The 27,122-nt window shown below is 43.5% G+C and overlaps 1 protein-coding gene across 6 annotated transcripts in view; it reads left to right on the top strand.

Annotated features, from left to right (window-relative positions):
- Positions 1–27,122, top strand: part of lama2 (laminin, alpha 2) — a 138,774-nt gene that overhangs the window by 69,645 nt on the left and 42,007 nt on the right. For 2 of the 6 annotated variants that reach the window (XM_065026395.1, XM_065026396.1), the window contains exons 19-33: positions 7,756–7,967; positions 9,498–9,604; positions 9,921–10,184; positions 12,611–12,791; positions 13,021–13,157; positions 13,554–13,790; positions 15,404–15,547; positions 17,884–18,060; positions 18,559–18,744; positions 23,272–23,390; positions 23,681–23,798; positions 24,509–24,643; positions 25,761–25,885; positions 25,967–26,053; positions 26,207–26,400. In XM_065026395.1, the coding sequence (XP_064882467.1) occupies positions 7,756–7,967; positions 9,498–9,604; positions 9,921–10,184; positions 12,611–12,791; positions 13,021–13,157; positions 13,554–13,790; positions 15,404–15,547; positions 17,884–18,060; positions 18,559–18,744; positions 23,272–23,390; positions 23,681–23,798; positions 24,509–24,643; positions 25,761–25,885; positions 25,967–26,053; positions 26,207–26,400 (2,423 nt within the window). The remainder of the gene's footprint in view (positions 1–7,755; positions 7,968–9,497; positions 9,605–9,920; positions 10,185–12,610; positions 12,792–13,020; positions 13,158–13,553; positions 13,791–15,403; positions 15,548–17,883; positions 18,061–18,558; positions 18,745–23,271; positions 23,391–23,680; positions 23,799–24,508; positions 24,644–25,760; positions 25,886–25,966; positions 26,054–26,206; positions 26,401–27,122) is intronic. The other 4 variants (XM_065026398.1, XM_065026397.1, XM_065026400.1 and 1 more) reach the window with 2 other exon arrangements.

The raw sequence follows: 27,122 nt of genomic DNA, 5'->3' as shown, positions 1-27,122 counted from the left end.
AAATGCATCAGTCGCTCTCTCTCTCTCTCTCTCTCTCTCTATCTCAGAGACAGAGAGACGGGAGGGATGGATTGTTGGTATTTCTACTTGCTGTGTGGTAGGTGTGGGTTTGATGGTAGGCCTTATGGCACTGCTGCAGGGCTTAGAGTCAGAAAACTGCCAAGGGGATGGGGCGAGGCAACACCCCTCTCTTTGACCCATACCCTCTGACAGATGGAGACAGGCAGCTGTGGGCACGCATGCCATCCCTGTGCTGCGCTGCCATGCAGATTGCCCACTCTGCTCTTCTCTTGATCTATAAATGCAAGAGGTGGGGTGAGGACGGATTTGGGTTCTGCGGGCCATACGGGGGACAGGAGCTCATTTACACTACAGACAGACAGGATGGGGCCTCATCTATCATGGCTGCCTGTGAAGGGGGCCCCGGGGCCCGGCTTCTCTCCCAGGAGCTCTCTGAGAAATGGTGAAGTGAAGGACATTACAGAGGTGTGCTCTCATAATGTCCCTCTCCACACCTGGACCTACAATACCTCTTTCTAGTCTAGAGAGTGAACTGAACTCTGGAATTGGAGCACTGTCTGCCTGATAACAAGTGCCCTGCTGCAGCACCAAGGAGGGTTAGTTGGTAATAATAGCTTTCTCCTTAGCGCCATCAAACTACTGCAATTCCTGGAAACAAATTGGCAGTCGGAGTTAAAAGAGGCGCGTGAAGAGGTCTCTCCCTCCCTGGGAAGCCGTTCTGCAGGGGCCAGGAGTACATTCTCCCAATCAAGTGCAGAGTTTCCAGTAATAAGATTATTGATTTGGGAAGAAGAGTCTATCCTGAGGAATCAGCCAGCTAGAGCAGGGAAAGAGGTTTCACTTCACATTTTCTGGAAGCTGATCTGAGTGGCCAGGCGAACAGAGGGAAGCTGTCGATGAGAATACACAACATAAGCTTGGCTGATGGAAAGATAGATAGAAACAGACTCTGCTTTCGATTGATAGACACAGACCTCCAATCCTGTGCCTATTCTCTGTCTGAGCCTCTGAGCTCCTTGAAACATATTAGCGTTTTTTATTTTTTTTATTTTTTTATTTCACCTTTATTTAACCAGGTAGGCTAGTTGAGAACAAGTTCTCATTTGCAACTGCGACCTGGCCAAGATAAAGCATAGCAGTGTGAACAGACAACACAGAGTTACACATGGAGTAAGCAATTAACAAGTCAATAACACAGTAGAAAAAAAACATTTACGTTTAGTTTGGCAGCGAGTGGGCATGGATATCTGATCCACAAGGGCCTGACAGATAGAGCGGGGCTCGTTGCCAGGCTGGGGTGAGAATGTTTCCTGTTTTAAAGGCATCTGCTTGGAGCCAAGAGGAAAAGCTGCAGATGTATTTATAGATAGGGAAGGCAGACACCTGGCGGGAGACATCAGTGTTAAAGATGGATCCTTCTTGTCTGTCCGAGAGAGCAGGGCGGCCAGGCTGCCAGGGAGAGTTCATGGGTGTGTAAATACATCAGATGGCACATTTGGTCAAGAATAGCGCCCTCACCCTCACCCAGTCAGGAACCACAGACCCAACTGAACTGGACTGAGTTGGATGTGGGTAATAGGAGTTTTCTTAGCGGATATGCTGTAGTTGCCAAGCTACCCATAGCACGCGCTCCAGCAGGTGTATCTCACTGATCATCCCTAAAGCCAACACCTCATTTGGCCGCCTTTCATTCCAGTACTCTGCTGCCTGTGACTGGAACGAATTGCAAAAATCGCTGAAGTTGGAGACTTTTATCTCCCTCACCAACTTCAAACATCAGCTATCTGAGCAGCTAACCGATCGCTGCAGCTGTACATAGTCTATTAGTAAATAGCCCACCCATTTTCACCTACCTCATCCCCATACTGTTTTTATTTATTTACTTTTCTGCTCTTTTGCACACCAATATCTCTACCTGTACATGACCATCTGATAATTTATCACTCCAGTGTTAATCTGCAAAATTTTAATTATTCGCCTACCTCATGCCTTTTGCACACATTGTATATAGACTCCCCTTTTTTTTCTACTGTGTTATTGACTTGTTAATTGTTTACTCCATGTGTAACTCTGTGTTGTCTGTTCACACTGCTATGCTTTATCTTGGCCAGGTCGCAGTTGCAAATGAGAACTTGTTCTCAACTAGCCTACCTGGTTAAATAAAGGTGAAATAAAATTGTAAAAAATAAAAACTCCTTGCTCCGACCAAACGCTACGCCATGCCCACGGATGATAGTTTTTTCTCTGCAATGAGCCTGGATCTGAGTACCTCCCTGACTATTTCTCGAACTCAAACACATTCTAACCATTCTGATTGGTCCTAGAAACCAATGGGTTGCTGCACCAGAGTCAGAACTCACATGGGGAAAGCTTCCTTTTAGAAATGCATAATTGGCTTTGATACTGATTGGTTAAAGATGATTAAATCGATGATGACTTTGTTCCGTACACCAGCCCTCGTTTTGACGTCACCACAAACGACTTCACCGACGGCAGTCTCAGACTGAGGTATGTAGTGAACATAGAGCAGTGGAAGAATTCAATTTGAGTCGTCAGGGAAATACAGAATATACAGTAGGCCTATCTCAGAGTTGGGCAACATACAGCGGTGGTGGGGGGGATTATTATTTTGGATTAAAAAACACTCCAGGTCACTCTTGAATGGCTAAAACTAGATAGAAAGGATGTTGAAATTATAATGGACCTATATATTTATATACATTATAATGGACCTATATATTTATATACATTATAATGGACCTATATATTTATATACATAATAATGGACCTATATATTTATATAAATTATAATGTATCTATATATTTATATAATTTATAATTGACCTATATATTTATATAAATTATAACGGACCTATATATTTATATACATTATAATGGACCTATATATTTATATACATTATAATGTATCTATATATTCATATAATTTATAATTGACCTATATATTTATATAAATTATAATGTATCTATATATTTATATAATTTATAATTTACCTATATATTTATATAAATTATAACGGACCTAAATATTTTCAAATAACTGCCCTTTTTCTGGCCAGCAAATTGCTTTTGACTAACAAATCGTTCAGTGAAAATAAAAAACTGTGCGTCGCTCTGCTGAATTATTTTTATCCCAATGTGGCCCTTGAGCCAAAATGATTGTCCACCTCTGGCCTATCTATATAATGAGATCAGAGTAGATTATATACTGGATGACATCTTTATAATCATATTCTATATCATTGGTAAGAAAGGTTCATTTTACATTTCATATTTCCCTATTTTTACTCATTACAAAAGAAAAAGCTCACTGCTTAACATATGGCTGTGGTGTAGCGTCCTAGCCATCTGGGTCCATGTAAACAGTAGAATGGTTATTATGCATGAAGTGTACAGAGAAATAAACTGTGTATACAAAACATTAGGAACACCTGCTCTTTCCATGACATAGACTGACCAGGTGAATTCAGGTGAAAGCTATGATCCCTTATTGATGTCAACTGTTAAATCCACTTCAAACAGTGTAGATGAAGGGGAGGAGACAGGTTAAATAAGGATTTTTAAACCTTGAGACAATTGAGACATGGATTGTGTATGTGTGCCATTCAGAGGGTGAATGGGCGAGACAAAATATTTAAGTGCCTTTGAACAGGGCATGTTAGTAGGTGCCAGGGGCACATGTTTGAGTGTGTCAAGAACTGCAACACTGCTGGGTTTTTCACGCTCAGTTTCCCGTTTGTATCAAGAATGGTCCAACACTCAAAGTACATCCTGCCAACTTGACACAACTGTGGGAAGCATTGGAGTCAACATGGGCCAGCATCCCTGTGGAACGCTTTCAACACCTTGTAGAGTCAGCCCATGCCCCGACGAATTGAGGCTGTTCCCGAGGCAAGAGGGGTCCAACTCAATTTTAGGAAGGTGTTCCTAATGTTTGGTACACTCAGTATACTTGTGCAGTGTAAAGTTTGCATGCATAGAATCTCAGCACCCAGACTATGTAACGTGTACGCTGGGTAGTCGGGAAGCAAGTTCAGAGATACAATGAATATCGACCAAAACAAGAAACACAGGTAGCGTGCAGACATGAACACGGGAACAGAAACGATAAGACCTAGGGAAAGAACCAAAGGGACTGACATATATAGGGAAGGTAAACAGGCAGGTGATGTCTAATGAGGCACTAATGCACGGACCGATGGTGACAGTTGTGCGTAATAATGAGCAGCCTGGTGACCTCGAGTGCCGGATAGAGGGAGTATACGTGACAGACTTGTATGAAATGTATTGATCAGGACCAGTGCCAGTTATACCGTGACCTCCTATATGTTTACACGCTTTTGCATGGACAAAAATTTTTGATAGGCTAATGTTACTTGATGAAGACATGCTGTTATATGAGCTCTGTGCTTTTCTCTTGAAGCTAAAATGTAGCCTAATGTGTGTAGCCTACAGACAATTTTTTTAAATTTAAATTTGACTTTACTAGGCAAGTCATTTTCAATGACTGCCTAGGAGCAGTGGGTTAACTGCCTGTTCAGGGGCAGAACGACATATTTGAACCTTGTCAGCTCGGTGATTTGAACTCGCAACCTTTCGGTTACTAGTCCAACACTCTAACCACTAGGCTACCCTGCCGTCCCAAGAATTGAAACCCTTTAATTTTCTGCACATAGGCCTTCATGCTTGTGAACTGTTGCATTATTCAAGAGAGCCATATGGTTTGGCTGCGTTATTCAATAGTGTAATATGTTTTTGTTGAATAGTTTGTGCTTACTGTCTAGTGGCTACTGTGATATTTATGGTCAATTTGAGCTGCGGACCAAGAATGTTGTTTTGCCAGCCACAACGAAAGGTAAGGCAAGGCCATACTGTGAATTGAAAAGTAGAATTCTCTTTCGTCACCCGGCTCCTCAGACTCTCCTCACCTTGTAGTGGGAATAGGGATAATGACAGCTTCTTGAATCTCTCAATCAATCAAAGATCATTGCAGCTGGCAGGCAGCATTGCCGCAAAAAAAATATGCTGGCTCTTAGATGGCAATCACCTCACTCTCTCCCAATTTGCCAGTGGGTGCAGTTATTATTAGATGTTATAACATTAGAATTGTCGACCTCGAGAATGAATGGTGCTCTTCAAGGACCAATTGAGGCCTGGACAAATGTACTTGACTCTAAAGAATAATCTCAGCTAAAGCCCAACACATACACTGAACAAAAATACAGTGGTGGAAAAAGTACCCAATTGTCAAAAGTAAAGATACCTTAATGAAAAATGAGTAAAAGTCTAAAAGTATTTGGTTTTAAATATACTTAAGTATCAAAACTAAAAGTATAAAAGTATAAAGTATAAAACATTTCAAATTGCTTATATTAAGCAAACCAGATGGAACATCTTTGAGAAGCATTTGATAGTCTTCCATATTGGCATTACCAGAGAATTTAAAACATTTTTTTAACATAACATAGTATATGAGATTGATTTTTTAGAAATTTGGCTTAATTAATTGTATTAATATTATGGTGTTTCTATTCCAAGAAAAACAAAACCCTTAGGGTTTCCGTTAGGATGGAATGGAAAATATGGTGCTGTACAGCGTGACGGTCGAGAGTAGGCTACAGCATAAGTGGATTGGAGGATTCTAAATTAATATCTAAGGGGCATAACATTTCCACACCCTAATTGTAGTGCAACCAAACTTTCAGTTGAGTGTATTTGCTCTTTGTCTTCTCTACTGGAAGTTGATGCTTTTGCTATGCAACCTCTTGCTAGCTAGTTAGCATAACAAACTACAAGTTATAGATTTTTCGACTTTGGGTGTGTTCTTAAATTCAATCTGGAGTGGCTGCATTTATGAGCGTTGTCAAATTGTCCGTTTGTAAATTTGTAAACAGACCGTTTTGCTCTCGGAGCGCACACAGGACGTTTGGGCCGAGGAGTAGGGTTGATTTGAGCGTTCTGGCCTTACAACTGCAGTCAAGCACCCAAGCTAACGTTGGCTAGCTTGCTAGCTACTTCCAGACACAAATGAGACTCTGACCATTTTACTCACCCTAGCAGAGCTGGTTAGGCAGTTTTCGTGTTAACCAGAGCGTTGTTGACTGTAACTGTACTGCTGGAAATAATTTAATTACACTTTTTGCCAACGTTTACTGACACCGGCCATATTCAATGGGCGTTGAGCGCTTGTAAATTCATTATTCTGCGTTCTGTTACACTCAGGCGAGAGTGCTCTGAAATCGGAGTAGATAGCCAGTGCGGATTTTACGAAAGCACCCGAATGTCCATTGAGAACGCACAACATGACTGTATTCCCAGTCATGCGACGTCAGTAGATTAGGTCCTAATTTTTTTTTTCTTCAATTGACTGATTTCCTTAAATGAACTGTAACTCAGTAAAATATTTTGAATTTTTCATATTTTTGTTCAGTATACAAATATACAATCTAGAACGCTTAACACATAAAAACTATATATACAGTATATACCTATTTTCATAATATATATACTTTCCTTCCCACGGGGAAGGGGTGTTATTAAGAGGGGGATGGATGTAAAAGCAACCTTGGATGTTTAGGGGGGGTGAAGGGTGGTGGGTGGTTGTGGTTGGATGGAGACATGTTAAATGGGTGTGGTTGGGGAAATGGGATAGGATGTTACGGGTGGAGGCTCTTTCTTTTCAGATTCCAAAGTAAAGTGATTCAATAATTTGTACTTATTTACATTTTGCATGTTTGGTCATGATATCTGCATTAGTGCTGTCTCCTCCCCAAGACACCCGCTTGATGGTTGAAATTAAATTACTGACACGTACTCACTGTTCCACGCCAATGGCTCCTTCTCACATAAGACAGTCAGAAGCAATAACATATTAAATTAATAAGTCTCCGGCGACTAAAGGAATCCGCTGTGCATGATATGGAATGATTACTTTTCCCATTTGCTATCATGCAGATAGAAGGGCGGTGTGGAGATAAGAATTGTAGCAACCATTTAACAAGAAGGCACTAGAATGTATATCTTTATCAGGGCAGAACACGACTCACTTCTGAGGAGATATATGGCGGGAAAAGCAGGACAGTGCAGATAAGAGTTGGTAGGGGGAATAGCGATATTTTCTGTGGCTTCGCGCGTTTGCCTTTTCAGATTCTTTCTCTGTGTTTTGACTGCCAATGATACTGTCCACTGCCCCCTTATTGTTCCCACTGAAATGTGAATTATACACAAACTAAGTGTTCATGTTTGAAAAGGCAATTTCATAATTGAAGCCAGTTTCATCGTTGAAGTAATTTTAGTGAAACACTGAAGTGTCCGTGATACACAGCTGTGCATGCTGAGTGTGATCGCTTTTTATCCAGTTTCACTGAGACATTTAGCCTTTCTAGTGACTTGAAAAAGAACAGAGGCACAGTGACCATATGTCCATTTCTGTCATTTATACTGTGACTCCCCTCACGGGAAACACATTCTCTTCATAGCTGAGCAGTGATCACTCAGTCCACTACGTACCATACCCTCGCTCCTTCCTGCTCAAATTAGTCATGATAGGGCTATACTGTAACCAGGGACTGCGGTTATTCCTGGTCAAGACACAAGGTCAGGAAAGATAAAAACTTGCCCAGAGTTTCTCTTGGCCATGTCGTACAGTATGGTAAGGTAAAACTCAGGGCCCTAGCCATGAGTCATGATTTCCCTCTTCCTCTCTGGTCACTGTAGGTGCTCGAATGGCTACTTTGGTCAGCCGACGGTTAAGGGAGGCTCGTGCCAGCTCTGCCAGTGTAACGGTAACCTGGACCTGGCCTCACCGCGGAGCTGCGACCCCATCACCGGCTCCTGTCTGAGGTGTCGGGATGGCTACGGGGGAACCACCTGCGACACCTGCGCCGAGGGGTTCTACGGGGACGCCATCAAGGCCAAAAACTGCCAGCGTGAGTATAAGAAGTACATGAGTATCAGAGCCTGCAGTACGTTAAAGCCCCTGTCCCTGTCTGAGTCTCCTTTGAAGAGTGGAGTGTTGCTGTAATGTTATGCGAGCGCTGCCTGTCTGCCTGCCTGACAGACAGCCTGCATGCCAGATGTGGCGGTGTCTTTGAAAATGTTTGGCTTTGAGAATATGAGAATGTGTGCAGATGGTGACTGTCTGTGTAAATCCACATAAACAACCTGTGTTGACTTGCAAACTTCAATGCTCACCCCATAAAAGTTTATAATTCATCTGCCTGTCTGTTCTCAGCTGTACAGTCTGCGACGTTGACAATGTTTGGATGAAGCTAACTAATTAGTCTCAGTTTACCAAAACGACCCATTTGACGATGATGCCAAGATAATTAAAAATGCATTACAGCGTATCACGGCTCATAGCCAAATTAATTTCTGATTTATGACTCTTGATATACAGCTGCGATAAAGACGACAAAGAAATTATTGAGGTATTGGTAGTGATTGACAGTACATTAAGACCATAGACTGGTAAAGCACAATAGTTAAACATGCAGCTAATGCCTCTATAGACTTCTACAATAGAATGGAATAGCTGCCTTCATCTGCAGTGATAAAAGGCAGGCGCACGACTTCCGTTTGAATGAAATCTGTCGAAATGAAAAAAGTAGGTTGGTGAGAAGAAGTCCATTTTCGCTGACTTAGTCTGGCTGTCCTAACTGATTATTGTGGTGGTGGTGGTGGTGGTGGTGGTGGGGCAGTTTGGGCGGACATGGAGTAATCAACATTAGGAATGCAGAAACAGGGCCGTCGTTGATGGAAATTGCCCGTGCTCTCACGGTGGCAGGGAAAACAAGTTGATGATCATTGTCACAGATCTCTTCAACTTAATGTGGCTGACGCACAGTGTGATCTCGTTGCTGGTTTCAGTGTGCGATGAAACCATCAACCCGACTCGTTCTCTCTTTCTCTCAGACAGCCCGAATTAAAAACTTGACCCACTTTAGAACCCATCTGGACTCCATGCTGTCAGGGTGAGAAAGGGAGTCTTACAACTCATACTCATTCCAACCTGTTAAACATTGAATAAATGCAGGCATTTTTAAACCTTACGTGGGCGACTGAGCACAGTACAAAGACAGAGAAAACAGCAAATGTCCCCTCCAACCAGTCCTATGGGAAACCATCTGTGCCTGTGTTTTCTCTTGCAGATCACTAGGACTTTTTAAAGTAAATAATGAGCCGGTTATACGATGCAAATGTGTTCCTGTGTCTAGCAATCTGAAAGCGGTTGGATTTGCGTACTCTGTATGAGTTGATGACAATAGACAGTAGTACTGCACAGCAATAGGACCGAAGAGAACAAGAGGATATAGTTGTACTGTACAGTACATACCATTATCTGAGAGGGCCTTGTTGGGGCTGAACTTAGACTGATCCTTGTTATTCTAAATCTGATTCATTCAACTGATATCCCCTCCTCCCCTCTTCTCCTCCCCACCCCTCTCATTGGTCAACAGATTGCCAGTGTCACAACAATGGCTCTGTGTCGGAGGTCTGCCACCAGGAGAATGGGCAATGCCCATGCAAGCAGCATGTGGTGGGACGGCAGTGTGACGAGTGCATGGTAGGTGACCAAAGTATCAGCTGTCATTCCAAATCTTGTTAATTCGGTCACTATGTCATTTTATCATTGGGATACCCATAAAAAAGGTGGACAAGCTATGGGGACATTTCAAATCAGTTACTGCGTCAGATACTGTTGATTAGTAACACTGATGTCTGAAGTTGAACCAATTTTTCACTCCGGTGTTTGGTTTCACAAATATGTTGTCATCTAAATATTTCCCAAAGTTTTAGGGTGACGACCTCATTTATACTCAGTACCTCAGACATTCACAGATAACTAACTTCCTGCCCCTCACTGCTCCTGGTGAATGAAGCCCAATTGTTGGTGGGATGCAGAGGAGCAGGTGTGTAAGCCGTGCTCCTGCAGCCGTACAGGGGCCATGTCCCAGCGCTGCGACCTGGAGGGACGTTGTATCTGTAAGCCCGGCTTCGTGGGCCATCGCTGCGACCTGGGTCGCCAGGGTTACGGGCGTCGGGAGACGCGCAGGCCAATAGAGAGGGTCCGGCTGCAGCAGGTCCAGCGCTGGGGCTCGTCCCGCTCTGGGGGCTGTCCCAGGGCAGCCTACCGCACCTCAGCGGTAAAGACAGTAAAGATTTGCAGCACTGAGTGTTTTAGTGTGTTAGTGTGCTGTGATGCATCCCAAGCCTGCCCAGCCAACCACCCACCCACCCACCAACCCATCCGCCGACCACCCATCCACCCACCAACCAACCAAGCCTGCCCAACCAACCCACAGGGTCCATAGTTATAATTTTGCCTCACCTAACCACGACGAACATGTCCATCCCAGACCCTGACTATATGTGACTGCAACCTGACCCCACTTCAAACCTGACCATATAGGCCTTCTCTGACCGACCACAACTGACCACTCACCATCTTCCGAACAGAACAGATCTGATGTGTACTGGCTGGACCACAGCATGACTCTAACCTGACCTGAGCTGACATGACACATTGCCTGGTCAGCAGTAAGCCTCTGACCTTAATGACTGTATGTGAAACAGCCTGGCGCTCCACTCTTCTTAGCCTCTGCTTTCTGCTCAGGTTTCACCTGGACCTGTCACTGAGTAGCCTTGTGTGATACAGGCTGCACATACTAACGCATATTTTAATTGAGCTAGAATTGTACATATAGGAACTATTATGTACCGTATGTAAATATCCATATACTGGTTGCAGATAAGGTATAGGCGCAGAACAGCATTCTTTAGATATACAGATGTAGGATCTTAATTTGACCCACATTGTCGCAGCAAAATAATCCTCCAGCAACAGGATTTGAACGTTTAGTCCATAACATGAAATGTGAAATACTATTAATATAATTGTGTGTTAGTGCAGGTTTTTAGTGAATTTGTGTAAATCACAAAGCTCATCTGCATTTTCTGCAGGTGCAGGAATGCAATTCTCAGCAGCAAAAGAGTGATCCAATTAAGATCCTACGTTTGTACTGTGCAGTTAGATGTAATTGTAAATCCTTGAGGCATTGAAGAAATACTTTAATGCACAGTGTGATTAAGTCAGATAGTAATCTACATTGTAAAGAGGTGATTGAGGATTCTTGGAAATATCCGGCCCCCACTAGACCCTTCAATTGATGTGAGATCTCTTCATAAGTTGTTGTTCTATAATATTGCCCACTTATCAAGCATGCCCTTTATGTTGTGATAGTCAATTATTCAGCCTTTCTTACGGCATTCATCTTAATTGAACTCTTATTTAAAAGTTCAGTTTTTTCACCTTGGTCAGTGGCAGTGTTCGGGAAGCTACTCTGAAAATATTGTGTACCAAGCTACCAATTACTTCACACTAAAGACACACTAAAGCTACCCTTAAGGAAAACATGGTTTACTTACCTTAAGTTACTTTGATAAAAAGTAGTTTGCTCCAAACTACTTAGTGAAAAATTATCATATGTAAATCTGAAATGTCATAGACTACAAATTGCAAGAACAGATCACTATAGTATACTATGTTAACCCAAATGTGTAATTTAACCTACTAAACACAAAAATGAGGTTTCAAGTGAGAATTAGCCAAGGCAATGATTGCCTACTTCACTCATATTGTGTGCATCGCTAACACACCAGGCTGGAAACACGCTATACCCAACCACATTACACACAACCACGCTACACACAACCACATTACACACAACCACGCTACACACAACCACGCTACACACAAACACGCTACACATACACGCATTTTTCTTTAGCTGTGCTGACAAGAGTAAGCAGGCACTTCTCACACACAGACGTCAGTCATCCCTAACACAACACCTGGTTGCTGCTCAGGCGCTAACCGCTCTCTGTCAATCAATCAGCCATCCATTTCCACTCCCACCTCCGAGACAGCTGGATCCACATGGGTTGGTGGAAGCATCCCACCAGGACTCCCAGCACCCCCAGAGAGAGCTCCCCGGAGGGGGGGGGGGGGGGGTAGTCTGGGGAGAGGCCCAGGGATGTGTGCTACCTACCACCGTCACCATTCCTTCCTGTTGAAGGGAGAATAATGCAGATTGCCAGCCAGGCAGGAGCTGTTGGCTCCTCATATAATCAGATTCATATCGAACCATCTGTCTCTGGCTGCCTCCTTTCCCCGTCGCCTCGCCTTCTATAGTTACAATTCCCATTTACTTATTCACCACATGTTGCTGTATTTATAGTGAGACATGGGCATTTCCTCTGCCCGACGCACGGAGAAATGAGTTTATATTAGATTATGTTTTGGACTTCTAATATGTTGTATATCCTCACCATCAATTGAATTGTTACTATTGTTACTACGGTTCAAATAATGTTTTCTCGTACAGAGACGTTATTGTATGCTGTGTGTTCTTGAAAACTTAGTCTGAAGTATTGAGCTGTGTGTTTTACAGTGTTTGCGGTGTGTCACTGTGTGCTGTACCTGTTTGCTGTGGTAATAGCACCCTATGTCTGTCTATGACAGCTCTCTGGAGTCCCTGAATGACCTCAGTATCTCTGTGCTGCCTCCCAGCCCCAGACTTACGGCATTCAGTCCGCTGGAGTCTGTGCCCCCTGCAACTGTAACTCCTTTGGGTCCAAGTCCTTTGACTGTGACGAGTCGGGCCAGTGCCGGTGCCAGCCTGGTGTCACTGGGCCCAAGTGTGACCGATGCGCTCCGGGACACTTCAACTTCCAGGAGGGTGGCTGCGCACGTAAGAACTGACTGCCATCTAACTGATTGATGTCTGCAAAGAACTTTTGGTCAATACAACACATGAATACATCTTATTTAGATTTGATTACCGCTTTCCTTGATGTTAAATGCTGGATGACCTCAAACCAAAAAGGGTATTTGCTCTCTTCCAGGTTTAATGGAAAGTTGTGGTGCTGAGCCTATTCTGCTGTTTTGAGTAGAGTTTGTTTTTCCTGCCTCTTTCCCAGCGTGCCAGTGCGCCCATGTGGGGAATAATTGCGACGCCAACACAGGACAGTGCGTCTGCCCTCCCAACACCGTGGGGGAGAGATGTGACAAATGTGCCCCCAATCACTGGGGTCATGATATCATGGCGGGCTGCAAGGTACACCTTACTTCACCTCATCTCACGCCACTCCCCTCCAAACTAGTCCTGTCTGGCTCTTTCCTGGAGTTAGGCCTATTCTTTTGTTGATAAAAAATGCTCATTAAAAAGGTTTAGCAAAATAACTTCAACTTTTATAGTACGGAACATTCACAAAATAGAAATGAAAACCGCACAGAAGTGCTTTGAGATTTAATGGAGAAACACATCATGGGATTACTGCTGTGACGATATGCATAATTGTATAATTAATTTTGCAGCCAATGTTTTAACCCGCTTTTGTGGAAGGTCTGTGAAATGTTTACTATGTGAAGCCAATGGATTAACCCTTTGTGACTGGGTATTGATTAATATAATGGTACATTGATTATGAATAGTTGACCATCTCCTCCACAGGCCTGTGGCTGTAACCAGGTGGGCTCAGTGACGCAGCAGTGTAACCCCAACACCGGCTGCTGCATGTGCCGGGACCAGTTCCAGGGAGAGAAGTGCAGCGAGTGTAAACTGGGCTACCGGGACTTCCCACAATGCATTTCCTGCAAATGCAACGTGGCAGGTTCAGACAGCCAGACCTGTGATGCAGACCAGGATGTGTGCGCCTGTGCAGACAGGACTGGACAATGCAGCTGCAAGGTAACCGACAACCATCAGTTGATTGTGGTCTACTCTATTTACTATCTATATACTCTACTATTCTCATCTAGAATATTCATCATAGGATGCTGTGTCAAGTGATTGCATCAGACCTCTCCAAATAAGTGACGACAAGAAACTACAATGAAATTCTCCCAAAAGAAACCAAAGCCAGCTCTCCTAGCACCTCCCTGATGTCTAGCCAGCACTGACTTAATCCAAGTAGCTTTCACTGCCAGTTTGACATTTTAAACTTGGAGTTACATAGCGTAACTAGGCCTGTATTTTCTAAGCCTCACTGCAACTACCTGGAAATGTCCCATTAGAATGACTAAGGCAGATTGCTCCATATAGCCTGTGTTTCAACAGCAGCACTCTAGCTCTCCGTACCTTCCCTATCTGGGCTCAGCATAGGGGCCTGTCGCCATCCTCTGCCTGGTTGCCAGCATCGAACAAACCCGGAGCCAGGCAAACAAAACCCAGGCAGGCAGGGTAGCGTCTGTGTGGGGGAGGAAGTGTGAGATGGAAATAGACCTGGCGTGGGGGGAAGGCATTCAGATTAGCTAGCGCCAGGCAGGCAGGCAGGCGTCGCCATCCCCGACTCCGTGCCTCACAGTGACAGTGCTGTGACATTGTGACAGGCTGTCACATAGGGGCCACCTATGAGAGGTGATGACTCTCATTAACACACACACAGAGAGAGAGAGAGAGAGAGAGAGACCCAGTAAAAAGCCACTTTCTACTCTGAAGTAAGGTGACACATGCAGAAGAGATGAATGTTGTTGCTGGGTCTCTTGTTGTACTGTGTCTTCCCTCGCTGGATGTTTATTTTAGACTACTGGGATGGAAGGATAGAGATAAGAGGTTGATGGGTTTAGGGATTGTTAGTGATGGAGACTGACTGGAGGGGTGATGGACACGGTGATGGGGTGGCGTGGCTCTGTGTGTTCCATGAAGCCATGGCAATAGAATTTCTGGCATCCTTAGCATCCTCCTTAAAGTTAAACCCACAGACTGGTGTGTAAACAAAGCGTTAATATGTAGTTCATGGCACAACCAATGTCTGTTATGAATGCTGCTTCTCAGTTCTGGATGCTTTGGGAGTGTATTAGCTAGGGTTAAGCATCAGATAAAATAGAAGGGAAAAGTTCCATATGAAGTAGTGTTTTTTGGTGTGATGCACTGTTATCAGGGCTGTCACTGTGTGTGTCTGCTGTACGCGGGGGTATGCCCCTTATCATTCCTTCTCAGACACATGTCACTGTGGTACACATGCACAGTAGCCCCTTTGACATGCACCTACTGTATCTACACACATGGCTGCCTTTGGATTATTGTGAATATCACCTTCTTTGATCAGTCCAGAGCAGAATAGGCGAAGAGCACAAGAGATATGACTTTTTCCGCCACTGTTATTTATAGCTTGGCTCTGTCTTAAATCAAATATCTCTCTAGGCCTATATTATCTTTGCAAATCTGTTCAGATTCATTTTATATTTGTTCTTATGTATACTTTACTGAAAACGTCCTTTTTTTTGTGTGTGTGGACAATATTGGTCATCAGCCATTTTGGACTTGGACTGTGTCTTAATTCCTGAGTGTTCGGTCCCCAGGTGAATATACAGGGTCTGAAGTGTGACCAGTGTAAGTCGAGGACTTTCGGCCTGAGCACAAGCAACCCACTAGGCTGCAGTCAGTGTTACTGCTTTGGTATGTCCAGCACCTGTACTGAGGCACAGGGCCTCATCCGCATGTGGGTAAGTCAAGTCATGAAGAAACGTGACAGAAATCCACACGCAGCACACATCTACACATGTATTCCCATCACATGCAAGTCCACCCACACACAGGTACTGTATTCATACACAAACGTACAGCAACTGCGAGTGCACCCACTCACATCACGCAACACGCACACACAGACAAACGCATATAATATGAATAATGTTCTATGCCAGTGGTCACCAAACGGTCGATCTCCAAGGCTTTTCTACTCGATGGCCATTTATTTCTGTAAAAGGCCAAATGATAAAGCCTTCCTTTCCTATTTTCTTATTCGTTTCGCGCCGTTTGAGGTAGGTGCAATTGATTCAGCTTCCCTGCGCGCCGGGTAGGCAAACTGTTCCCGTCTACCTGGCGGACCCGGAGAGCAAAGTCAATTTATAGGCCTACCACTGGCTAACTAGATAGCTCAGATCACCGTGTCTGCAGCTTTCACAAGCCCACTGAGAATTTGTTTGCGGACTCTACTGTGTGAGATTTCAAAACGAAACAAAAACATGACTTACAGAGAGACTGCTGCTGTTTTCGGAATGATTTAATATTCACATTTTTATTCAACACTGTCAACACTTCACTCAACACTTTTATATGCCGTGAAACGCCCTGTCCCTTTCCACTCGCGCTGCAAAGTGTATCAATATATTTGCGTTGTTGTTAGCGACTTGCGTCTCTCTAAAATCGAGGAGTAGCGTATTTCAGAAATCAATTAAATGCGATCGAGTTTCACCCGTCAGCTGGAAGACAAGTGTCCCATTTTTGGTCAGTCAGCAGGAGGAAGAGCTGATGAACAGTGAGAGGCAGCCTCTCCACCGCTCGCGCTCTCCCTCCCTCCATCCGCTGAGACTGACCATCACAATAAAAATAAATGTAAAAAATGCGATTTCAATGTATGGCTCACAAGTAAGAGGCCTATAACAAATTATATATTACCAGTGTGATCATATACCTTCCGTTTGAAAATATATTTTTAAAATCGTCTGCTAAATGACTTAAATGTAAATGTAAAATGGTCTGAGAAGAACACCATTGGCAGGGCAATTCAAGGATAGCCAATATGCAGGGATGTATTGAGCCTACAGCCTACTGCATAAACCTCATTGCTACGGAAGTATTTTTTAATAGGTTAATGTTGCGTAGGCGTACGTTTGTTTTAAAGTCATGTTTAAATGGCCTGCTTTTTCACTCAGAAAGGGGTCTCGGCACAGAAAAGGTTGGTGACCACTGTTCTATGCTTTCTTGATATAGGCTACTTAATATGGGCTATGATAAAACAACATTTGTTCTCATGCAACAGTTAACACTTTACAACTTACTGTATGTGCAACCACAAGTACTGAAATAGTCTAGAGAGAAATGCCACAACACAGCTATATGATTTTATGGGAAACAGGGTAAATATTAATTTCATGAAAGTGGTTCTCCTCCATTGATTCATTCCCAACCAGGTATTTACTCTCCATCTTATTTCCCTGTAATTTATGGAACGTAGTGAGAACCAGGGGGACCAAGCACAAACAGAAGGATAATATATATTATAGCCTCGTACAGTGGGTGGGAGAGGGTTTATTGGGGGCTTGGAGCAGGCAGAGGCTGGGAGCTGCAGCTTCCCTGTTTGTTTTTAATAAGGATTTTCTGCCAGAGCGCCTCAGACCTGATAACCCTCCATCCGCTGTGTCCATGGAGACCGCGGCTGAGGACATCGGAAGAGGGACCCTTCTTTCATATAAATGGAAACGACAAACAAATTAAATAAAGGTTGCCGTCCCAAAGTTAATCTAAGTTTGTTTGCTTTAAGATGAAGAGAGAAAAAAGACAGACAGTTGAGAATCCTCTCCTTCATTCATTGGAAGTCAGGAGATTCTCTCTAAGTCAGTGAGTCATGAGATTGCATGGTGAGGTGAGGGGCACAGCCTGCCCCCCCTGGAGCCTTTAGTGAGCCATTTGCTGGATATTTAGATGGGAAGGGAGGGCAAATTTAAAACAGGGGCCTCAGAGGCATAGTCTACTGTAGAGAAGTGGCTTCTTAAATATATGCATGTTCTACTTGCCCAATTAAGCACATCTCTGGCCTGCCCTCAGGATGTGAAATGCATTTTAATCTACAACTATGTGAGAGGCTGAGTCCTGTTGTGTTATCGGAGAATACAGTTGTCCAATGTCACAGAGGCTGTTTCCCTTTTGAAAAACACTTGCATCGCTCTCTCGCAACATAGGCCATTTAAACCCAAATACAACCCGTTATCTGTGTATTTTGTGTGACATTAAGGCCAATAAGTGATGCTGTTTGTTTGTTGTGTCTGTGCTGCTGTAGCTGTCCCTGAAACCAGAGCAGACCAAGCTGCCCCTAGTGGACAAAGCCAACCTGCAAGAGACCACAAGCGGAGTGACCTTCCAGCACCCAGAGATCATCGCTAATGCTGACCTGGTCACCCAGAAGCTGACCGAACTTTACTACTGGAGACTGCCTGAACAATTCCATGGTTCCATGGTGAGAGCACCCTCATCTCGATGTTATTTAAACCCCAAGTTGATAACAGGTGTACAATTGAATCCTTATAGTGGTTAGAGCATTGGACTAGTAACCGAAAGGTTGCAAGATCGAATCCCCGAGCTGACAAGGTAAAAATCTGTCGTTCTGCCCCTGAACAAGGCAGTTAAGCCACTGTTCCTAGGCCGTCATTGAAAATAAGAATTTGTTCTTTAACTGACCTGCCTAGTTAAAGAAATGTCAAATAAAAAATGTAATTAAAAAATATACTGTATGTAGTTGCTCGGGACTGCTTTACGTATAGACTATGCTTACACTGAACCCAAACCCATGCACATATCCGGAGTGACAATACATGTATTTGAACTGAGACCTGGTGAACAATACTGCTTTGAAATACTTTCTAACTTGCACTTATCAGGAGTTGACTGTATTCTGTTCAGAGATGTGAATAGTACTAACAAGCTTCTTTACTTGGATGTGGTTTCTCCTCTTTAGATCACAGCCTACGGCGGTAAGCTGAAGTACGCCATCTACTTTGAGGGGCGTGACGAGACAGGCCGCACCTCCTACGAACCCCAGGTCATCATAAAGGGAGGGCCCAACAGAGACAAGGTGATGGTCCGCCACATGCAGGGACTGCAGATTGGACAACTCACCCGGCACGAGATCGACATGACAGAGGTAAGGACATAAGCCAGTGTTTCCCAAACTAGGGGTCGTGACCCCATGTGGGGTCACCTAATTTGAAAATGGGGTCGCGTGAGAAAAGTTGCGCCTCATAGAACTGGGGTTACGCCAGTAACCTCCGGTAGCTGTCAGATGAGGTTGTAATAAACAGAGCGGTTTCTGTTTTCTTCCTACAAATGTGTCTATTGAACGGTTGAAGCTACAAAACATTAGAACCCTATCACTGAACGATAAGACACTCTGGAACATGTACATACAGTACACACCATTTCCCTCTGCTATGCCCACAAGTCGTTAGAACCGATCGGACGAGACCAGGCACTAAATCAGACTGGAGGAAAAAAGAACATCATCAACGATGATCCATCCATCCATACAACATTATTGACTGACGATCTTCTGAACTTCCCAATACCTTTCTGATGCATTCCAGTCACTTCACACCATACTTTCAGATTGAAATACGGTCAAAAGTACTGTCAGACCGTTTTGTAATAGACTGTCATAACCCACATTTTAAAAAGTCAACATTGGCTTTGGATTACGTGGTGGGTGTCGCGAAAAATGTTTAATGTCAATATGGGGTCAAGGGCCAAACTAGTTTGGGAACAGCCATGGCATAGGCTTACATGGTGGACACAGGTATCTTTTGGTTATCAATACGGCAACAGCTTCCAGGAACGACACAATATTTACATCTTACAGTTATTCAGAAAATAAGCAAAAGGAATAGAACAACAATATGTACATAACAACTGCCAAGTGGTACAGTATTTGGAATTTCAGTACAGAAGAAAGATCATTGATCATTGTCTTGTTGTTACAGTTTCCTAATGTCTAAGGATGCAGTCATGATCCATTTGCCACGGAAACTCGCTTGTGTTGTTAAACAATTATGGTCCTTTTGTGGTGGATGCCATGCAAGTGCATCTCTTGTCATTGTCCCAAAAACTCTTCAAAGCTAGATTCTAACATCTGGAGATGTTGTATGAGAAATTGACTTTGAAGTGATCATAGAATTAGGAATTCAAATACTTTATACCACAGCGTTTCTGATTGATAAGAAGGGCATTCTAGAATAGACATTAAAACCAGATAACGGGACAGTTGGAAAAGATATCGGGACACCTTGCAGTCATGCAGTATGTGCCTACGCGTACAGATCGTACTTGCTACAAAGCTATGCCAACATTCCATTCAAACAATGCAGTCAATCCACAGCCATACACTGGCTGAAATCAGTTGATGATAGGACTTACTGTAGACAAGTTGTAAATGCAACAGGTTGTGATATTGTATCATATAATAGCACTAACAGCTTTCCAATTGCACATGTTTTGAGACATTTATGGTCTGTTTGCATATATTTTAGAGGCTATTTATATCGAACATGCGCATAAAACGTGTATAAACTGTATTTATAATTAGAGTACCATCCAAAAGTTTGAACACACCTACTCATTCCAGGGCTTTTCTTTATTTAGACTGTTTTCTACACTGTAGAATAATAGTGGAGACATCAAAACTATGAAATAACTCATAAGGAATCATGTAGCAACCAAAAAAAGTTTAAACAAATCAAATATATATATATACTTGAGATTCTTCAAAGTAGCCACCCAAAGTAGCCTTGATGACGGATTTGCACACTCTTGGCATTCCCTCCACCAGCTTCACCTGGAATGCTTTCCAACGGTCTTGAAGGAGTCCCCACATACAAATCAAATCAAATCAAATTTTATTTGTCACATACACATGGTTAGCAGATGTTTAATGCGAGTGTAGCGAAATGCTTGTGCTTCTAGTTCCGACAATGCAGTAATAACCAACAAGTAATCTAACTAACAATTCCAAAACTACTGTCTTATACACAGTGTAAGGGGATAAAGAATATGTACATAAGGATATATGAATGAGTGATGGTACAGAGCAGCATAGGCAAGATACAGTAGATGGTATCGAGTACAGTATATACATATGAGTTGAGTATGTAAACAAAGTGGCATAGTTAAAGTGGCTAGTGATACATGTATTACATAAGGATGCAGTCGATGATATAGGGTACAGTATATACGTATGCATATGAGATGAATAATGTAAGGTAAGTAACATTATATAAGGTAGCATTGTTTAAAGTGGCTAGTGATATATTTACATCATTTCCCATCAATTCCCATTATTAAAGTGGCTGGAGTTGAGTCAGTGTCCGTGTCAGTGTGTTGGCAGCAGCCACTCAATGTTAGTGGTGGCTGTTTAACAGTCTGATGGCCTTGAGATAGAAGCTGTTTTTCAGTCTCTCGGTCCCAGCTTTGATGCACCTGTACTGACCTCGCCTTCTGGATGATAGCGGGGTGAACAGGCAGTGGCTCGGGTGGTTGATGTCCTTGATGATCTTTATGGCCTTCCTGTAACATCGGGTGGTGTAGGTGTCCTGGAGGGCAGGTAGTTTGCCCCCGGTGATGCGTTGTGCACTACCGTTCAAAAGTCTGTGGTCACTTAGAAATGTCCTTGTTTTTGAAATTAATTTTTTAAAATTGTCCATTACAATAACATAAAATTGATCAGAAATACAGTGTAGACATTGTTAATGTTGTAAATTATTATTGCAGCTGTAAACTGCGGATTTTGTATGGAATATATACATACTTTAGGCGTACAGAGACCCATTATCAGCAACCATCACTCCTGTGTTCCTGTGGCACGTTGTGTGAGCTAATCCAAGTTTATCATTTTAAAAGGCTAATTGATTATTAGAAAACGCTTTTGCAATTATGTTAGCACCGCTGAAAACTGCTGTTCTGATTAAAGAAGCAATAAAACTGGCCTTCTTCACGAGACTAGTTGAGTATCTGGAGCATCAGCATTTGTGGGTTCGATTACAGGCTCAAAATTACCAGGAACAAATACCTTTATTCTGAAACTCGTCAGTCTATTCTTGTTCTGAGAAATGAAGGCTATTCCATGTGAGAAATTGCCCAGAAACTGAAGATCTCGTACAATGCTGTGTACTACTCCCTTTACAGAACAGCGCAAATTGTCTCTAACCAGAATAGAATGAGGAGTGAGAGGCTGAGCACCTGTTGGCTGCTTTTCCTTCACTCTGCGGTCCAACTCATCCCAAACCATCTCAATTGGGTTGAGGTCAGGTGATTGTGGAGGCCAGGGCATCTGATGCAGTACTCCATCACTCTCCTTGGTCAAATAGCCCTTACACAGCCTGGAGGTGTGTTTTGGGTCATTGTCCTGTAGAAAAACAAATGATACTCCCACTAAGTGCAAACCAGATGGGATGGCGTATCGCTGCAGTATCGCTGTGGTTGCCATGCTGGTTAAGTGTGCCTTGATTTCTAAATAAATCACAGTGTCACCAGCAAAGCACCCCCACACCATCACACCTCCTCCTCCATGCTTCAAGGTGGGAATCACACATGCAGAGATCTTCCGTTCACCTACTCTGCGTCTCACAAAGACATAGCGGTTGGAACCAAAAATCTCAAATTTGTACTCATCACACCAAAGGAATATTTCCCCTGGTCTAATGTCCATTGCTTGTGTTTCTTGGCCCAAGCAAGTCTCTTCTTATTATTGGTGTCCTTTAGTAGTGGTTTCTTTGCAGCAATTTGACCATGAAGGCCTGATTCACACAGTCTCCTCTGAACAGTTGATGTTGAGATGTGTCTGTTACTTGAACTGAAGGAAGCATTTATTTGGGCAGCAATTTCTGAGTCTGGTAACTCCAATGAACTTATTCTCTGCAGCAGAGTTAACTCTGGGTCTTCCTTTCCTGTGGCGGTCCTCATGAGAGCCAGTGTCATCATAGCACTTAGCACTTGATGGTTTTTGCGACTGCACAAGAAACCTTCAAAGTTCTTGAAATGTTCCTCATTGACTGACCTTCATGTCTTAAAGTAATCATGGACTGTTGTTTCTCTTTGCTTATTTGAGCTGTTCTTGCCATAATATGGACTTGGTCTTTTACCAAATAGGGCTATCTTCTGTCTATCTTGTCACAACACAATTCCACAAATTAACTTTTTAATTGAAAGGCATTCCAGGTGACTACCTCATGAAGCTTGTTGAGAAATTGCCAAGAGTGTGCAAAGCTGTCATCAAGACAAAGGGTGGCTACTTTGAAGATTCTCAAATTTAAAATATATGTTCATTTAACACTTTTTTTGTAGGTGTTATTTCAATGTTTTGAAGCCTTTCCTATTATTCTACAATGTAGAAAATTGTAAAAAATAGAGAAAAACTCTGTAGTGAATAGGTGTGTCCAAACTTTTGACTGGTACTGTATATAAAATAATTATCTTACACAATTTCTGATATATCACATGCCTTACTTTTATTTTCCTGCATAAGTAAAATTAGGATTATGCCACCACTGCCATTCATTCCAATTAGACTGGTGACTGCCATTTTCACTACTTTCTGGAACTTTGAGGGTTTATGACATAGCCTCTCGAGTAATTGAATAGGATCTCGATGCCAGTGATGTCATCAACATGTTTTGTTTTTCAGCACGAGTGGAAGTACGAAGACAAGAAGGCCATGACACGCGAGGACTTCATGGACGTGCTGTTTTATGTTGACTACGTCCTCATCAAGGCTTCCCATGGGAACATGATGAGACACAGCAGGCGAGCTCTCCTCTCTGTCTTTCTCTGAACACACAATGGGCTAGACCGAAACATACCGTTAGAGGGCTGTTTACGCTACACTCTTTCTTTTAGTGTCATGGTCAGGTTAGTCATGTCATGTTAACATGGATAACACTCTGTATTTAACTGTGACATGTTCGTTCCATTTAACGAACGAGGGGCAATAGCGTTTGATCACATCATGTTTCAAGTATAGTTGTATCGTTGACATTGGTTCACATGGCTGTCACACTCCCTGTCTCTATCTCTCTCTCTCTACTAAAACACAGGATCTCTGAGATTTCTATGGAGGTGGCAGAGGAGGGAAGGCCGTCCGTGGAGAGTGAGCGGGCCCACCAGATAGAGAAGTGTGACTGCCCCCTGGGCTACTCCGGCCTGTCCTGTGAGGTAAGCTAGCTAGCCACTGAGACAGCTGTGTCTCTGTGTCTCCCATCAGAGCATCAGCCATGGCGACAGGGTCATCCTTCAGAGAGGGGTGTGTGTGTGTGTGTGTGTGTGTGTGTGTGTGTGTGTGTGTGTGTGTGTGTGTGTGTGTGTGTGTGTGTGTGTGTGTGTGTGTGTGTGTGTGTGTGTGTGTGTGGCAGTCAGTCACAGTCCAATCAAAGCCACAGACATGGAGACAGGAGGAAACAGCTGTTAGAAACCCTCCACAAGACAATCCTTCTCATCAAAACTGCCAGCTCTCTCTCTCTTTCTCCCTCTCTCTCTCACAGCTCCATCCAGACACATCCAAAGCTCCCCCACTCTTTAGCGCGGCTCTAATACACTCCTAATTAACTATTGTGTTACTACGACAACTTCCATCCAAACCTGAGTGTTACTGATGTGTCTCCTACTGGATTCCTCATAAAGGTGGCTATAAACAAACCAGACAGATGGCACGTATTTGAAGCTGCCACATAGTTAATAAAGTATTTTTAAACAGGCGTTTATCGTGTTTGCTGGGAACAGATGGCTTCTCAAATTGACCCGATTAATTCTCAGTACGTGTGTCTCGTTGGAGCTCCAGTGGAGCCTGGCACTACCGTGAGCGGCTCGGGGGGGGGTAACAGCCTAACCAGTAAACGTGTGTCTGTCTCTGTTTCGCCCATCGGCAGGAATGTGGGGCCGGGTTTTACCGCCTGTCTGCCCGCAGCGGTGGCGCAGCCTCCAGAGCAGGCATCGGGAGCTGTGCGCAGTGCCAGTGCAACAGGCACAGTGAGGCCTGTGACCCAGAGACATCCATCTGCCAGGTAAGGTCTTTACAAATTCCCCATGAACTGAGGAGAAGGGTGTCGTTGGCACTGGTTGGCAGGCTGCCCTGTGACTGCACCCATACCCGCCCACTCTACTCTACTCTACTCTCTGCCATAGATGGGTAATTAGCCCAACGCTTTACTTTTCACCTCCGTTTCACATTTACATCAGCCCAGACCTTTATCTAGCCAATGAAAAACTCTCCTCCTTTTATCCTCTATCTTCTCAGCTCCCCTGGTTTTCAAACCAGCTCTCAGTCTAAACAGTTGCACTTTCTCCAAGTGTAGAGGATCAGCAGATTTGTTCAGAAGCAATTTGATTGGCCACATGGTCCACTGCCACCAGGAAGTAGAGCATAGGTTAGTGTCTGGGGTAGATTTGACTTGGAAATACTAACAGAGATGTTACGCTAGAGAGAAGTCCATGCTGTTTCATGTGGAACATAATGTGCCCTTCAAATATAAAACAGGGCCTTTTGGTCAAGTTAATGACCAACAAAGCTCTTATTCTCTGCTTCCCAAATCTTCCCCTAGAGCACATGGAAGCCAGCCCTGCCTCGTGTTATAGTGTGGAACTGGAACTCTATGTTGTCAAAGCAATCCCAGCTTTCATTTGTATTTGTGCTAATAACAATATCATTTGCATTTTACGAAGCAGGCAAATTGAAAATGTTAAATGAGTTTGTACAGCATAATTTGGTTAATTGAGGTACACAGGAAGTTAATGAACGTCTTTGGAATACCACGGCTCAGTAGGCCGCAACTTCCGCTGACTGATTAGTATTGCCTCTCTCAATTGTCAGTTTGGCACTTTTTCTCAGAGCAGAGTGGTTGAGAGAGGAGAGGAAAACAGCTCTGGGCTGACAGAGCTCACACTCTGGAAGGGCCCTCACTTCAAAACAACAGCTAAAATACATTACATTTACATTTAAGTCATTTAGCAGACGCTCTTATCCAGAGCGACTTACAAATTGGTGCTTTCACCTTATGACATCCACCCTCCACCTCGACAGCCACTGGGTTTTAGTTTGATTCTGCAGGTGTAGCCTATTTGAAGTGAATGGTTGTGAATGTGGATATGATATTAGTGAAGGGACGGGTGTCTTCTCTACAGAACTGCCAGCACGACACAGAGGGGGACAGGTGTGAACGCTGTGCCCCAGGATACTATGGTGTAGTGAGGGGCAGACCTGACGACTGCAAGCCCTGTGCCTGCCCCCTCACCAACCATGAGAACAAGTAGGTCACAGAGACACAGGTGCATGGCTCTACTACTGTACAATAAAGCAGCTCTAATCTGTAGCTCTCTCGTTCTCTCAGTTTCAGCCCTACCTGTGTAACAGAGGGATTCAACGACTACCACTGTACTGCCTGCCCTGAGGGCTATGAGGGAAAGTACTGTGAGAGGTACAAACTCTCTCCTCAACATTTACAAACCCCAACATGCTCTTTGTGAATCATACTGAACTCACCTCATCAGGGACCTTGCCGCCCCACATTGCTAACTGAACATCACTTTCTGTTAGTTATCTACACTAAACCCTGTTGTCGCTCCTCTAGATGTGCCACGGGTTACCATGGCGACCCCCGTGCCCCCGGTGGGAAGTGTGAGGAGTGTAAGTGTGACCCGTACGGGGCGTGGCCCCAACCGTGTGACCCCCGCTCAGGCCAGTGCCACTGCCGGCCCGGGGCCACTGGACGCACCTGCAGCCAGTGCATGGAGAGGCATGTGTGTGGGCCCTCTGGGATTGTGTGTACGTATACTAATATAACTTACTGTAGAACTGTTTTCAATACACACACAAACACAATTACTAGTACAGAAAATCAGCAAGGTTTCTTTGTAGGACTTTCTTGGTTGTTTTTTGTTCATTCAATATTCTAGACTTATCCTTTTTATTTTTTCTATTTTTAGTTTAACCTTTTATGTGAGTCTAAAGTGGTAGGAAATTACTTAGGGGACAGTTGTAAAACTGCTTAGTTATCCAGGCCTTCTTGAGGATTATAATCTTCATAAAAGGGAATTTAGAGATTATTTAATTCAAAGACTTTGTAGTGATTTTTTTTACAAATGATTATTATTTATTTATTCAGGGGAACCCAATTGAAGCCAGGGTCTCATTCTTAATGGTGCCCTGAGAACAAACAATTCTCAAATCAACATGATAATTCAATAAAACAGCAACAACAACAAATACACTACAACATACAACAGATACACTACATTTCAACAACACAAATAAGTTATTGCAATCAACCAAAACACTCACAAACCTCTGTGAATGTGTTCCTCATCAGCGTTCTAAACTGCCCTATTGGCACCAGAGAATCAAGATGTAATGAGGATGGTAAATGATTGCATAAAGGCTGATTTACCTAGGGACCTTAAGAGTTAACAAACCTTGTGAGCGGGTTTGGTACCTTGTTTTTGAGTCGACGTCCGTGCCCCGCGTAAATCTAATTTGCATTGTTAAAA

Source organism: Oncorhynchus nerka, linkage group LG13 (genome assembly GCF_034236695.1).
Source record: "Oncorhynchus nerka isolate Pitt River linkage group LG13, Oner_Uvic_2.0, whole genome shotgun sequence".
Taxonomy (NCBI): domain Eukaryota; kingdom Metazoa; phylum Chordata; class Actinopteri; order Salmoniformes; family Salmonidae; genus Oncorhynchus; species Oncorhynchus nerka.
This window is presented reverse-complemented; position numbering and strand designations above follow the sequence as displayed.